Source organism: Rhinolophus hipposideros, assembly GCF_964194185.1.
Source record: "Rhinolophus hipposideros genome assembly, chromosome: X".
Lineage (NCBI taxonomy): Eukaryota > Metazoa > Chordata > Mammalia > Chiroptera > Rhinolophidae > Rhinolophus > Rhinolophus hipposideros.
In genome coordinates this window covers 112,808,555-112,824,834 of record NC_138046.1, presented here as the reverse complement: position 1 = coordinate 112,824,834, position 16,280 = coordinate 112,808,555, and the positions used below count along the sequence as shown (strand labels likewise).

General features: G+C 37.6%; 1 protein-coding gene and 1 pseudogene across 7 annotated transcripts in view; both read left to right on the top strand.

Moving 5' to 3' along the window:
• Positions 1 to 16,280, top strand: part of CNKSR2 (connector enhancer of kinase suppressor of Ras 2) — a 294,974-nt gene that overhangs the window by 54,593 nt on the left and 224,101 nt on the right. For all 6 annotated transcript variants that reach the window (XM_081043819.1, XM_081043822.1, XM_081043821.1 and 3 more), the window contains exons 2-3: positions 9,308 to 9,471; positions 15,565 to 15,767. In XM_081043819.1, the coding sequence (XP_080899945.1) occupies positions 9,308 to 9,471; positions 15,565 to 15,767 (367 nt within the window). The remainder of the gene's footprint in view (positions 1 to 9,307; positions 9,472 to 15,564; positions 15,768 to 16,280) is intronic.
• On the top strand, positions 2,637 to 4,438 carry LOC308494470 (rab GDP dissociation inhibitor beta-like; annotated as a pseudogene). Its single transcript has 4 exons — positions 2,637 to 2,844; positions 2,979 to 3,229; positions 3,445 to 3,637; positions 3,906 to 4,438. The product of its transcript is annotated as a rab GDP dissociation inhibitor beta-like (transcript).

Sequence of the window (16,280 nt, the reverse complement as noted above, 5' to 3'; positions counted from 1 at the left end):
TTATGAGTTTGTTTCTGTTTTGTTTCTTTATTTTGTTCTTTAGATTCCACATATAAGTGAAGTCACATTGCATCTGTCTTTCTCTGTCTGACATACTCCATCCAGCACAACACCCTCCAGGTCCATCCATGCCTCTGCAGATGGCAAGAACCCATTCCCTTCCCTGGCCGAGCAGTATTCCATTGCATATATGTACCATCTCCTCTTTATCCGTTCATCTATTAATGAACACTCAAGGTATCTCTACATCTTGGCCACTGTAAACATGCTGCAATTAACGTGTGGATGCACACCTCCCCTCGAAGTAGCATTTTGAGTTTCTACTGATAAATACCGAGAAGTGGGATTAGTGGGTCCTTCTTTGTCTCTTATTATAACCTTTGTTTTAAAATTTATTTTGTTGGGTATAAATATTGCTACGCCAGCTTTTTTTTTTTCATTTCCATTTTCATGAAATAACTTTTTCCATACCTTTACTTTCAGTCTCTGTGTGTTTTTCAATCTGAAGGGATGCTCCCAGTCTTTCTGGGCGGCCTTATGTAGCAGGAGTCCAGTGGGGCCCAGTGACACAGTCTCCCTGGTCACCTTTTCTGGGTATTCCAGGAGTGTCTCTTGTTGTGTGCACCATCCTGTTATAGTTGAGCCTTGATTGCTGTTGGCATGTCAGCAGGTGGGATTGACTCTCAGGCTGACTGGCTGTGAGGTTTGGCCACGTCCATAGCTTATGGGCTCCTGTTCAGGGGGGCTTACTCTATGGAGCAGGATTTGTCCCATCAGGCTCAGGTGCCTATTGAGACCACACTTTGTGTCGCTTTTGGGGCTTACTAGGCAGTGCTCTGCTGTGGTCTGAAGCCAACCTCCAAATATGTTGGTTCTGGAGCCTCTTGGAGGGGCTCTTGTGCAGGCCTAGGTTAGCCACTGTCTGTGACCGGTTGGGGACTATCTGGTAGGAGCTACAGGGTTATCCATGGTTGGTCACTGCCTGTTCTGGACCTGGAGGCACGTGGGAGAGTCCACACTGTGAACCCAGGACTGCTGCCACCAGTATCGGGTATGGGGCAGCTCTGCAAATAGCCAGGACACTCCGAGGCCTGCTTCCACCTACCAGCACCTGTAAAGTTCAGCCTCTGATAAAGCCTCCTGCTGTATGCAATTTTGGTGAGGCAGTATTTCAGTGAGTCAGCAGGGTGGAGCAGCAGAGCGCACCAGGCCAATCCGATTCATATTTGGCCTTTGGGGGCAGGCTCAACACAGGAGAGATGGCACCCACGTGATGACTGCACAGGAGGAGGTGACCACGTAGGAAAAATGGTGACTTTCTTCCAGTCCTCCCCGCAAAGTTACACAACTCAGTCTATTGCACATGTCTCCGACGCCCCCAGAGTCACCAACCATCCGCCAGAGCTCAGGATGAGTGCCTGATTGAGCCCTTTAAGAGGATGTCTGGGTTTCCTGCAGCTTTCTGTCCCACCTGGATGTTCAGAATCCCCACTGCTTTTCTCATCCAGAAGTTGTGGGGGCTCCTCTTCCCGGCACCAGTACTCCAGGCTGGGGACTCCGATGTGGGGGTCTGGGGTACCTTGCTCCTTTGTGGGGCACCTTTGTGACCGAGATATCTCTCCCAGTTTTCAACCGCCACCTGTGGATGTGGCACCAGCCCATTTTGGGTCTCCAACCCTCCTACCAGTCTCAGTGTGGCTTCTTTATATCCTTAGTTTTAAAACTTCTGTTCAGCCAGACTTCAGGTGGTTCTCCAGGCTGATTGTTCTGTAATTTAGTTGTAATTTTTATGTGCTCAAGGAAGGAAGCAGGCACAGTGTTTATCTACTGCACCATCTTGGGTCTCCTAATATTGATTCAAAAGTTAAAAGGTTTTTTAAAAGATCTTTCAACGTACACCTTTTCTCAGGAGGAATCATTGAAGTTTTGGAACCTGGAAGTGGCTTGATCAAAGAGTGTTTTTGGAGATGTGTCGGTGGTAGACTGGACAGACTAATGCCGGGGGAGCAGCTAGGCATGAGGGTAGGCTGTACAGCATGAGTAAGCTGGTAACCACTAGTGAGATCAGAAATGAAAGGACAGAGCAAAGCTATTTTGAATGAAGAAACTATGTTTCTCACAAACTGAAAAGATAAGAGATTAAACTGGCGAGTAATCAAGCTAGTTCTAAGACTCGAAAAACAGTGTAGAAATAGAGAAATAAGTTGTTTAGGGAGGATGAGATTGGAAATGAAGCAGTTGAATCTGATGTTATTGGTCAGTGATGATCTTGGGAAAAAGCAGTGTCGGTGAAATGAGAAGACTGAAAACTAGCTTACAAGTAAGATCGTCTGCCTTGAATTTTCATTCCTGTATATGAGGAAGCAAAAGGATATTGGATTGATGCATGTTTGTTTTAATTTCCTAACCTTATTTTGCTGAAGTGACAACAGGTCATCACAAATCTCCATGTCAATCTTTATTCTTTACAGTAAATAGTGAGTGGCAACAGGACTCTAACAAATGAATTTTCATTTTTGTTTTTTGCTATAAACATCAAGAGAGTATTCTATTTTTAGATAAGAGCACGCACATGTGTTATGTATAAAATGATGTATAAAGTAAAAATTCCTGCAGTACGGATCATCATCCTCTAACATCCCGTGATTGTGCTAGGCACGGGCCTGATGGAGTATATCCTGTCAGGTATAATGTCAGCGAATGGGAAAAAAAGTTCTTCACATGGACAGAAACCCATATTATGGAGGAGAAAGTGCATCTGTATCATCTCTAGAAGATTTATGCAAAAGATTTAAAATACCAGGAGTACCACCAGCATTAATGGGGAGGGGAAGAGACTGGAATGTTGACTAAATTTCCAAGTTCCTTATGGCTAGCGATCAACTGGTTAAGATGCTACTTTATATGGAGGTCAGCCATTACCTAGATTTCAAAGTGACTGGAGGGAGCTTTGTCTATAAGGGAGGCAAATCTACAAGGTTGAAGGCACTGAAGCAAAAGCCCTGGCATCTAGTTTAATAAGGCTATTTGAAAAACCTTGCTTCAGAAAATTCCTAGTATATGTTGCCAACTTCAATGAAAAAGATACTAGAACTTTTGAGGGCATTGATCCTAAAAAAACCTGCAGTGGCAGAGGTGTATAAGCAATTTGACTTGGGTCAGGATGTTATAGATATTATTGGTCGTGCCCTGGCACTTTACAGAACTGATGACTATTTAGACCAGACATGTCCAAACTGCGGCCCTCGGGCCAACTGCGGCCCGCGTTCCATTTTTTATTGGCCCGCAGCAAATTCCAAAAATATATTTCGTTTACTTAAATAAACCAAGTGAGGCAATCGGTACGTACTTCACCTCTAGTGAGTGGCCCGGCTGTTTGTGTATTTTACCACATATGGCCCTTGTTGAAAACCGTTGAAAAAAGTTTGGACACCCCTGATTTAGATCAACCATGTTGTGAAACCATTAATAGGATTACACTTTACAGGGAGTCTTTGGCAAGATATGGCAAAAGCCCATACTCTATGACCTTGGAGAACTGCCACAAGGATTTGCAAGGGTAAGTGCTATTTATGGAGGTACCTACATGCTGAAAAATCAATTGAAGAAATCATTGTGCAAAATGGAAAAGTGATTGGTGTTACTGTGTTTCCCCAAAAATAAGACCGGGTCTCATACTGTATTTCCCCTGGAAGTAAGACTGGGTCTCATATTAATTTTTGCTCCAAAAGGCTCATTAGGGTTTACTTCCAGGGGGTGCCTTATTTTTTCATGTACAACAATCTACATTTATTCAAATACAGTCATGTCATCTTCTTCTGGAACATTGTCATAACGTACTAAATGCATCTGTCTGGCTGACGATCTTAACTGGGGCTCCTTTTTGGGGTAGGTCTTATTTTCAGGGAAACATGGTAAATCTAAAGGAGTGATTGCTCACTGTAAGAAGCTCAACTGTGACTCCAGATGTGTAAAAAATCAGGTAGAAAAAGTGGGTGAGGTGATCTGAGTTATCTGTATCTTCAGCTACCCCATCCAGAACACCAATGGTGCCAACTCCAGCCAGATCATTATTCCACAGAACCAGGTCAATCGAAGTCAGATATCTGTGCTTTCTGCACACAATGTGGCAGCACAAGGCCAAGTACATCGCCATAGTCAGTACAACTGTGGAGACCAAGGAATCTGAGAAAGAAATCAGACCAGCTTTGGAGTCCTTGGAACCAACTGAACAAAAACTCGTTAGCATCAGTGACCTGCTTGTACCAAAATATTTGGGAACAGAAAGCCACATCTTTATTTCCCATACATATGATGCTACAACTCACTTTGAAACAACCTGTGATGATATTAAATGCATTTTTAAGAGGATACAGGATCAGACTTTGACTTTGAGGAAATGAAACACAAGAAAAATGACACCTATGGGGAAGACTAACAGCAGTATGTGTTATTATCTAATTAGGACAAACTTAAAATTTGACAAATGATTTATATTGTATGAAATCAATATTGTAAGGCCTGCTTTTGTAATTGAAACCGAGAGATTGCAGAGCACTGTACCAGTAAATAGTCCTCCCCTTTCTAATATCATGTATTAACTTGTTTTCATGGAGTGGTTATTCAGAATTTGCAGGTGACCACATTCTGTACAGTTTAACCAATGTTGGCTCTTTTTCTAGTGAAGGATAAGTTATTAAAAAAAAAAAACGTGATACTGATACAGAGAACTCGATACATATTTGTATCTTCTAATCAGTTAGCCTTTGCAATTATGTGCTTCTGCTGCTTAAGAGCTGGATCACTACAATTTGCGTGCCATCTGTCCTCTTGACATTAAGACTTGAAATAGAATATTCCATAATTTGGGACAACATCCCAAAGTTTCCCTATAGCTTTACATTTTCTGTCTTGTCGAGTATTATGACAATGCCCACGTAGCATAGCCACAAGATTGGTTTATGTGGGCCTAAAATTTTAACTGAACTCCAGACTTTGAGAGTCATTTTGGAGGAAGCCTGTATGCGGTGTTTTAGACTAATGAAATTGATGTGAGCAAAGGGGGTGAAACCTATCATAAAACAGGTAAATGTGGAAACTTCTTTTGTATCCCAGGTGTGGCTTCTTCCACGGACCAAGGTGCAATGCACTATTTTTTTTTAAGGATTTTATTGGGAAAGGGGAACAGGACTTTATTGGGAAAGGGGAACAGGACTTTATTGGGGAACATTGTGTACTTCCAGGTCTTTTTTCAAGTCAAGTTGTTGTCATTTCAATCTTAGTTGTGGAGGGTGCCATTCAGCTTCAAGTTGTTCTTTCAATCTTAGTTGTGGAGGGTGCTGTTCAGCTTCAAGTTGTTGTCCTTTCAATCTTAGTTGTGGAGGGCGCACCTCAGCTCCAGGTCCAGTTGCTGTTGTTAGTTGCAGGGGGCGCAGCCCACCATTCCTTGTGGGAGTCGAGGAGTCGAACTTGCAGCCTTGTGGTTGAGAGCCCACTGACCCATGTGGGAATCGAACCAGCAGCCTTCGGTGTTAGGAGCACGGAGCTCCAACTGCCTGAGCCACAGGACTGGCCCCCCCGCAATGCACTGTTGATTTAACAGAGCCTCTGCTTCAATGATGTCTGTCTCAAAATGGCTCCAAATGATTTCTGTACAGCAAAATAAAGCCAAACTCTGGAACACTCCCCCTAAAAAAAGATTTTGAACGTTAAATATAATAATTTGCACATTCCATTTCTACTTCCATATTATAGTTTATTTATTTATTTATTTATTTTGCTTCATCTTTCCTCTGTAATATCATTGATTTACTGAAAATGTGTGCATCCTTAGGATATATCTCAAATTTCATCATTTTGTAAATGTTTTATTATTTGGAGAACCTCTTTCTAGATCTATGATTATGTTCATTTCTCTTCCCTGCAGATGGTGGAAAGCAGTATAATTTACTGAAACAGTCAGACACATGTCATTGTAATGATTTTAAGCCTTCTTTTCTATTGTTTTAAGGCGTGGTCTTAGACAAAATAGTGTAGAGTTTGTTTAATGTTTCAATTGACAAGTACGTGATTTTCTTCATGGTAAATTTGTGTAGTTTAAAGTATGGATCAAAACTTATTTTCTACATTGTTCTTAAGAACAATAGGTGGGAATTAATAAGTGGAGGTTATAAACTTTATTTAGAGTTATTTAGAACACATCAACGAGAAAGGCTAAAATTTCATGGAATCTAAATAATTATGCAACATTAGAGCTTAAAATCTTAGGAAAATGGAGTATTAATAACATTTTAAAAATTTGGTATATATTTGTTCTCATTTTATCTGTTTAATAAATGTTAGTGTTCAAGACCAGTCACAGAATCACTAAGGAATTTCTCATTCTTGAAAATGGGATAGCTCTACTTTAAATAAAATAGTGTATGAGTGAGGGAAAGGAATTTAAATTATTACGTGTATGCTGCATAGATCCTAGAATCATGACGTTTAGGCCTTTAGCCCTTTCTATAATGTATTCATTTTTGTGTTTTTTGTAGATGACTCTTCCTGAACCATATTTTCTCCATATACAAATTTGAGATGTTGATTTTGACCTTTCAGTCAAAACAACAACTCTAAAATATTACAAGTTCATTGACTATTTATAATTCAGGTGAGAAAAATGTATAAAAGCACCTTATCATTCATAAATACATATATTGATATAAAATGACATTATTATAATTTTATTATAATACTCTAGCTGTTTATTTACCATATATTGTATATTTTCAATGTAGGAGCCAAGATATTTCCTATACTGTAGGGTAGTATACCTCAATAATTAAAGTAGGTACCAATAGATGAGATACAGGATGAGCCTCTCTTCCTTATTTCTACTCTGCCACTTAGTATGTGCCTTGTTCTGTAACCTTAATAATGATGCTACCATTGGTGCTCAAGGAGATACTTTGGCATTCCTTTACATAGAGGAATTGTAAGAAAAATCAACTCAAAATAATAACATTCTGTCTCATATTATTCTGCAGTGTATCAAGATATGAGTTCCTCAAAATGCCATGTACCAAACGCTTTTTCCCCAGTCAGTTTTTAGAATTAGCTCTTATGTAAAATGTTCCTTTTTTGTTCTGGCCAGGTTTTACAGCATAAAATTAAATGTCTGATTTGTTCAGTTTACACTGATTTAGCACCATTCTGTGTCAGGCATTGTACTAAGCCCTCGATTCTCCAAATTCAGAAGATACAGCGACCAACTTCAAGGAACTTCCAGGCTAGTTATTGGGCACACAGACATGGGAACAAAGAATTATAATGTGGGTATTGTTGTAGCAGAGGTCTGTAGAGTGGGAGATTGGGAACGTTTGGAGGATGTCTGGAATGCGTCTGCATTAGGAAGGCAAGGTCTAAATCAGGAAAAGCCTTGAACACTGTATAAAGGAGTCCCGATTTTATTCTGTCATAAATATAAGGAAACACTGAAAATTTTGATGTAGAGAATGACATCAAAATTTTTATGTTGGGAAAGATGAATTGGAAGGGATTATAGGTAGCAGTAGGAAAACCATAAAACTGCTTTATTCCAGGTAAGAGAGATAATATGGCCTGATTTAGGAAGATGGCCGTGGAGAATGAGAGGAGAGGATATATGTAAGATATTTCAGAGAAACAATTGTTAGGACATGGAGATTGGTTGCATGCTGAGATATAAGGAAAGTGGACACATTTAAGATGACTTCCATATACTCGGTTTTTATGTGGGATAGATGGTGCCATTCATTGAGACAGTGATACAGCAAGGAAGACTTCTCTGGAGGGGAACAGGAAGAGTTGTGGTCATGCTGAGATGTGTAGACACATAGGTTTGGTATTCCTGAGGGAGGTCTGAAATGGAAGTGTGAAATGGTAGTTAAAGACATGGGCATGGTTGAGATTGTTCCATTAGAATGTAAAGAATGAGGGGTGAGGGGACCAGGAAGGGGACCTGGTGTAGAGAGCAACAGTATTTTAGGACAGTTGGAGAAAATATCCTGAAAGGGGACTGGGAAGGAATGAATAAAGAGGCAAGAGAACCAGGAGAGAGCAATGTACAAATACTAATGGAGAATGAAAGAAAGAGAAGACAGTAGACAGACTGCAGGGTAACTCAAATTACTTTAAGAAAGTTTGAGAATATAGTAAAGGCATGTGTAGCCTTGGTACTAGACCCTATCAGAACCAGACAGCTTATGGGACTCTGTTTCTCTCTCAGTGGCTACATAATCTATCTGTTATGGGATTTGCTCCCCTTTTCACATTCGTTTTAACCTCATCTCTGCTTTCTCTACTTGCTTATAGTTTTTGCTTTGTCATAATTTCAGCTGTGCAGACAATTATAGCCTCTCATCTCCCTACTTGATATAACCAACACCTTTCAGTTTTTTGCAAATTGCCTCATTTTCTTGGTATTTCTTACTTTGAAATCTGAAGAGAAATAATCTGTTTAGTCCAGTTCATTATTTGTATGAGGACATTTCATAGGTGATTAAAGCTCACCCATTCTATGGCCTAGCCAATCATTTACGAAGTGCCCTGAGTAATCTTGAAAAATGTATTTACTCTGGATTTCCACTTTTTGACTTTTGTAAAATCCAGATGATAGTGGATTAAGGAGTGCATTGCCCGTGAAGAAATAAAGGTAAGGAGTTTGGCTCTGAAGGAAATAACGACTAGGGGAAACACAGGATCAAGGAAAGGGGAAAAGGATTAATTGATTGATTGATTTATACGATGCCAGTGGTTTGAACATAGAAAGAGTTGATGAATAGGGAATGGTTGAAATAAAGACAGCATTTAATTGTTTAATTGTTGAAGTAGTGTTAAGGTGGCAGAAGATGGGATTCCAGAGCACAGAAAGATCAATTAGCCTTGTAAAGGAAGGAGGATACCTCTCCCTCTACAATGGGGTTAAATAAACAAGGAAGGAAGAGTGGGATGCTGATAAATTTGGAAGTGGAGGAACCTGCCCATTGTCATGCTTTATAAAATAGGCAACGAAGAGAACTGTTGAGACAAGAGGTAAAGATTTCCAGTAATTGCTGAGGAACATTCAAATAGGAATCTAACAACTAGTGATATGACGAAGTGATTTCCCCCCCCACTACAGCCCATATGTAGATAGGGAAAAAGTAGATGATTGAACTAGTCAAGAGTAGATATGGACTGAACTTGTGGCTTGGTGAGAGTTAATGCTTATTTTATTTTTTCTATTCATTTGGTTCAACTGTTTTGTTTTGTTTTAATTCTGATCTCCCATCTTTTTCTTTTGCAGGTCTTGATGACTGTTTGCAGCAGTACATTAAGAACTTCGAGAGGGAGAAGATCAGTGGGGACCAGCTGTTACGCATTACACATCAGGAGCTAGAAGATCTGGGGGTCAGCCGCATTGGCCATCAGGAGCTGATCTTGGAAGCAGTTGACCTTCTGTGTGCACTGGTGAGGACATAAAACTGCTGGAAAGGGAAACTTCACTTTGTCTCTTTTCTTTCCTTTTAAAATTACTTTTCTGTTTTTTAATTTTTGTTTCTTCTTTTCCTTCTCTTTTTAAAAATAATTTAAATGCATGTAGAAAAAAATCCCTAATTCTCAATCAACTACATGTAGTATTTTCCATCTTCATTGATTTTGGTATATTATACAGTGACAAATTACAAATTAAAGAGGCTTGTAACTCAGCTGGTGATATTACATTTAGCTACTTGAAAAACTTGTTAGAGCTTACCAAGGGAGTTTTCATAGCAGCATTTGGGATATCAAATAGTATATAAGCAATTATAAAGTCCATTCCTTTCTAAAAGTTTTGATTTAGTGTCACAATTATTAAGTAATCCTATTTTAGAAAAATTATCCTTAAAATAATCACATTAATTGTGTTCTCCATGTATATATCCAATGAAAGTGGAATATTGCACATTTTGTGGTTACTTTTGTATGTGAAAAGAGCATTGCCAAATTAGACAAGATAAATCAATGTCAAAATATTCCTACAAGATTATATTAGTACATTAGATAATCTGAGAGGAACATAGATTTTTTTTTCCATGTTAGGTAAAATAACACTAACCTGACAGGTTTTAAATTCTTCCAGATATTTGTGAGGGGGATAGAACTACAATGAGGAAAAACATGAGTCTTGTAATATAATAATCTGGGATTGAAATTTGGCTCAGTCAATTACTGACACTTGTGGTCAAGTAATTTCACCATAGCCTTAGTTCATTTATTTGAAATAGAGATAATAATAGCTGCCTTTTGGTGGTGGTGTGAAAAGCAAATGAGATAGTGTTTGTATAGTGCCTAATTCAGTGCTTGACACACTGTAAGCATTTAGTAAGTAGTAACTATTATTAAGATGACGATGATGATGATTAATAAGAAATGAGTAGATAATTAAACATAATTCAAGAATCAATTAATACACTTAGCAGTGTGTGTGTTAGATGTAAGATCTAATTCCTGCTCTCTTGAAAAGCCTAGTAGGGGGAGAGTGACTTACAAAAGTATTAGGGGGGCACAGGCACACAGAATAAAAAGCATGCCTAGTGTGCTTGAAAAATGGTAAGCTATTTGGGATAACAAAAATAGGTGGGAAACAGTGGCAGAAAATTAGAATTTAAAAGGGCCAGACTGTAAAGTACCTTACATCATGATAAGAGATTTGTACTTCCTGGTGTGAGCATGGGGGAACCACACAAGAATGATCAACTAATTGTTTTTTAAAACTAACTGATGGTAGTGAAAAAGATAGAATGGAATGAACATAAACTGAAGACAGGGAGAATAATTAGGAAATGTTTAAAGTAATCTACTCAGGCTATCAGTAGGGCTTGAACCAATGATGTGCAACAGGAATAGAGAAGATCTAGATGGTGACTGTGAGGGGTGAGATAGAGGAAGGAGTTGAGAAAGATTCAATCTTTTCTACCTACAGAGATAGAGTAGATGATTTTGCAATAATAAAAACAGGCAGTAGCAGCAAGAATAGATTTAGGTGGGAATATAAATTGAGTTTTGAATTTGTTGAATTTGAGGCATCTCTGGATTATCCAGGAAAAGATAATCATCAGAGAGTTGAACATACGAATCTGGAGTTGAGAAGTAGCTGAAGACAGCGATTTTGGAATCTCAAGGATATGGGAGTTGAATCCATAGATAAAGAGATCATCCAAGGAGGGCCTTAGAGTGGAATATAGAGAACAAAGGACGCAGCTTGACACTCCGCCTGAGTAGGAAGAAGAGGAGGCTGCAGAGGAGGCTTATGGAGTGGTCAGAGAAGCAGAAAGACAGGTACGGAAGAGTTGTCACAAAAGCAGTGGGGAGTGTAATTTTCCTTAAGGAACATCAATAATGTCATCAAATTTCACAAAAAGGCAGTAGGATAAGCAGGGAAAAAAGGTCAGACTGAGAGCAATTTTTAAAGAAGTAGAATTTGAAACCATATTGGTTGAATAGCACCTCCCCTTTAAACATTTCAGTCTTACCTTAATTGTCATTCCATCAGAGACACATTCCCTGATCACTCTCTCACCCTTGTTTAGTCTAAAATTAGCCTTCCACTGTTATTTCTTAACCCTCATGTTATTTTGTAATAATATATTTGTATTTATCACTTTAATGTCTGTTTCTTTCACTAGACTGTAAACTAGTAGGAAAAGTGACTATGCTTATTGACATCTAGTGTGCAGCACAAATGCCTGGCGAGAGTGAATGATGAATAAATATTTTTTGAAAGTGGAGATAGACTTCACACGTTTTTCACATGATAGTTTGAGGATCTTATTTCCCTGTTCCCGAGATAAGAGAAATCAATTCAGACCAGAACACACACATGTATACTCTATTCCTTATCTGAATCAGATCACATAAATCATACCTGAAATAAAAGAGTATTTGGGGTAAGGTAAGGGTCCACAGTATTTTTGCATACTGGGCTCCAAATGCAAGTCAGAGTGGCCATGACGGTGCAATATAAGTGGCTTGGAGATGAGTATCTGATCTAGCAATCCCATATTTGCCAAATCTGCTAGAACAGTAATAGTTAGGTATGTGAGAGCTTGAAGTCCTCTGTGTATATCTTATAAGCAGGGCTCCTCATAGGTGAACCACTCACATGCTAGGCTCCTACACTGCCAGTTTGAAGAAGAAAAGATTGATGATTACGGTGTTACCTACAGTGAGTCTAGACCTGTAGGCTTTGGAATATGGCCCATCAACAAGCTCTGCTGACCTACTTACATAAAAGGATGGCATCAACGGGCTATATGACTAGACCGTTTTGATTTTCAAGCTATGAAGCTATAGTAAATCCCTTCATATACTGAGTTTTAATCCCTCTACAGTTCTGGGTTTAAGCACTGTAGTGTTATATCATTTTCTTGGAAAAACTTCATTATGTGGTTGAGCTGTTCTAGAGGTTAACACAGAAAAACATAAATCAAAACACTAAATTTATTATTTCTGTGTTTATTCAACAATAAATTGCTCACATTCCCCAGAGGACAAATATTAAACTTACTTTTCATTGCTTCCTAATGGCTATAAATCAGCAAGTTAGAAATGCAGATATCTTCCAGTTTATTCAACAGATGTTTTCCAGTGAATATAAAGCAAATTTCTGAGTACTGAATTCTGACTTACTTCTACATGCCATTATAAAATCAGGAGATGAGATCCCTCATCAACAGGCTAAGGTGACTAGACTAGTAGTTCTGCTGTTGGGAATGGGGAACTATGTCTTGTCTCTTTGAAACTGTAATGTCTCTACTGGCCTTTCTACTTTTTCCTTACATGTAATATATTGATTCCTTCTTTCAACATTTATATATTCATGTTCAAGCAGTGCTACAATGGGGAAAACAAAGATGAAAAAGGCAGTCTGTGCTCTTAAGATGTATATAGCCTAGTAAAGATATATATAGCCTAGTAAAGAAGACAACAGTCATTAAAAGATAACGTAGATTTAATTAAAACCCCAGGAGAGTGCAGAAGGAAATGATTAACACTACTGAGGGGTCCAGGAAGTGTAGATGGGCCTTGCATTGGGTCTTGCAAGATGAGTAGATGTTTGCCAGACCAAAAAGTTGGGAAAAGTTTATCTAGATAGATGAAATACCATGTGTAAATACAATTGTAAAAGAGTATGGGGTGTTCAGAGAAAAATGAGAATTTTGATTTGGTTGTCGCAGAGTGGGAAGTGATGGGAAGAAAGGCAATTTACACTTTGTATCACATCATAATTCTTTGCTTAGATTTTTCGGTCCTCAAATATGCTTCTTATCCAGTGCTTAGCAAATAGAGGATGTTAAATTAATGTCATCTTACTGAATGAAGTTCTCTGACTTTCTCCAGAGAACTGTAATTTTCTCTCTTGCCTACATAGCCTCTGACTCTGAAGTTTTTGTTCCTAGTATAAAGACACAGAATAATTACCAAATTCTTTTGCTTTTTTTAAGCTATGGAATATTTTCATCTGCCTTGTTGTACAGTTAGTCCTGATGGGGAATAAATTTTATGGCAACTGATGAAAATCAAAGGTTTATTTATTTAGTAACTTGTTAGTCACGCAACATTTATTTATTAAGTACTAACTATATTCCATATTATTCTAGAAAGGAGTAAGCTGTTCATGATTTGGAGGTATATAAACTCTTTAAAACAGTTTTGCTATCATCTAGTGGGCTTAAATAGGGAGCAAAGTACATTAACTGTACCATAAATAGTAAAGTATATATACAATATATATAGTTTAATGTGTAGCCCTTAATTTATGTTCTGACAATACACCTTTTATTAGGAAGTATAAGTGAATTATTTGACAGGATGAAATCAGTTTTCATTTAATTCTCCATGTACTTTTGATATAATAGGCATTTTGCTGGAAAATTTTGATGTCTGCAATTGCTAGGATTTGTTTCTTTGCAACATAATTGCTTGGTTCATTCGTCTCAAAATAATTCATTTCTTAAAAATTCATTAAAGCAATCCTTTTAGGACTCACTCATTTATAAAGCGAAGTATTATAAAACCTAAACACCTGCTACATTCAAATTAAAAGCTCAATAAAACAGCATTGACATTATAAAATATGTGGTGCCAATATTGAATATTTTTAGTTTAGTGTTTAGTGAGAATCTGCCACTACTGAAGATATGGACAACCCGATTTTGTAAAATGCTAAGTGTGTTCCTTCATTTCTTTCTTTCATGTGCTTTTGCATGCATATAATTGAAAGAGAAAAACAGTATGATCTTAGTACCAATTCCTTAAGAGTAGACTGGCCATGTTAAATCAGTCTAGAGTCACGACTGTTTCTTGGCAGACATGCTATTGGCCAAGTATGTGAACAAATAGGTAACATAGAACAAAGAAAATAGTGTGGAGAAAATTGGAAAACCACATGCAAAAGAATGAAACTAGACTGCTATTTGTCAACATACATAAAAATTAACTCAAAATAGATCAAAGACTTAAATATAAGACGTGAAATAATAAAATGCGTAGAAGAAAACATAGGGACCTTAGTCCCTAAACTTAAGGACCTTAGTCTTAGAGAGTATGTTATGAATTTGACCTCAAAGGCAAGGGAAGTAAAAGCAAAAATAAATGAATGGGACTATATCAAACTAAAAAGTTTCTGCACAGAAAAAGAAACCATCAGCAAAACACAGAAGCAACTAACCGAATGGGAGAAGATATTTGCAAAGAACCCTTCCAATAAGGGGCTAATATCCAAAATATATAAAGATGTCATACAACTCAACAACAAAAAAAACGATCCCATTAAAAAATGGGCAGAGAACCTAAACAGACACTTCTCCCAGGAAGACATACAAATGCCAACAGATGTATGAAAAAACAGACACTTCTCTCAGGAAGACATACAAATGCCAACAGATGTATGAAAAAATGTTCAACTTCACAAGCTATTAGGGAAATGCAAAGCAAAGGCACAATGAGATACCACCTCACACCTGTTAGAATGGCAGTTATCAATGAGACAAATAATAACAAGTGTCAGGTTGTGGAAAAAAGGAACCCTCATACACTGATAATCATATGATAGAGGATAGATAGGAAGGAAGAAAGAAATGAGAAAGGAGTGAATAGATTGGCGGTAATTAAGGGTGTGTGTGTGTGTGTGTGTGTGTGTGTGTGTGTGTGTGTGTGTGTGTGTTGCGGGGGCATGGTGAAGAGACTGGAAGGTATAATGAGCTGGAAGAATGATGTCTGCATTTAAGTGAATTTCAGTGGTTAGACATAGAAATAGAAATAGCTAAACCAATAGAAACATATTGCCAACATTCTGCAAGTAAAATATAACTTTGTAAAATAGCAGAAACAGAGACTAAAGATATATCCCCAAATCCTCACCTGACTGTGGGTTCCACTAGGCCAGGAATTCTATCTAATTCATTTATAGCTCTTAACACTAGTTTCATTTCCTGTACATAGTGAAGTACTCAGTAAATATCTTAATGGATGAATAAAATATCAACTTTAAATATATTTATTCTCTCTTTTATAATTCAGAATTATGGCTTGGAAACAGAAAATCTAAAAACCCTTTCTCACAAGTTGAATGCATCTGCCAAAAATCTACAGAATTTTATAACAGGGAGGAGAAGAAGTGGCCATTACGATGGGAGAACCAGCCGAAAATTGCCAAACGACTTTCTGACTTCGGTTGTGGATCTGATTGGAGCAGCCAAGAGTCTACTTGCCTGGTTGGACAGGTAAAATCTTCCAAATGTTTCATAAGTAATCTTCCTGGGATACCAATTTGAATATAATATTATTTAATGGTTTCTTGTGAAAGGATTGGACAGGTAGAGAAATGTCCAGTAACAAATGTCTAATCATGATTCATAATATGAAATGGAAAGGTAGATTAAAATTGTATATGTGGTTAAACATTTTAATGTTAGCACAGATTGTAATTGTTTAAAGAAAACTAAGCTCTTTCATTTTTGAAAGTTTTTGTGTGGAGTATATACTATGTTACATAGTTAAATAATCAAAATTTAAAATACATTTGTCTTTCATAAGAAACTCTGATAATATATACTTTTACCAGAATTCTTTGTTGAATAAATGTCAGTAGAAGACATATATATGTATAATTATATTTTGTTTTTGAAAAAATATGAGGCCTTATATTAAAAATAAAGTATTTGTGTTTTTAAGATAAAAGTTAAGGTAATTTTCTTAGTTCTATATTATCAAAATTTAGATATATTAATAATAAC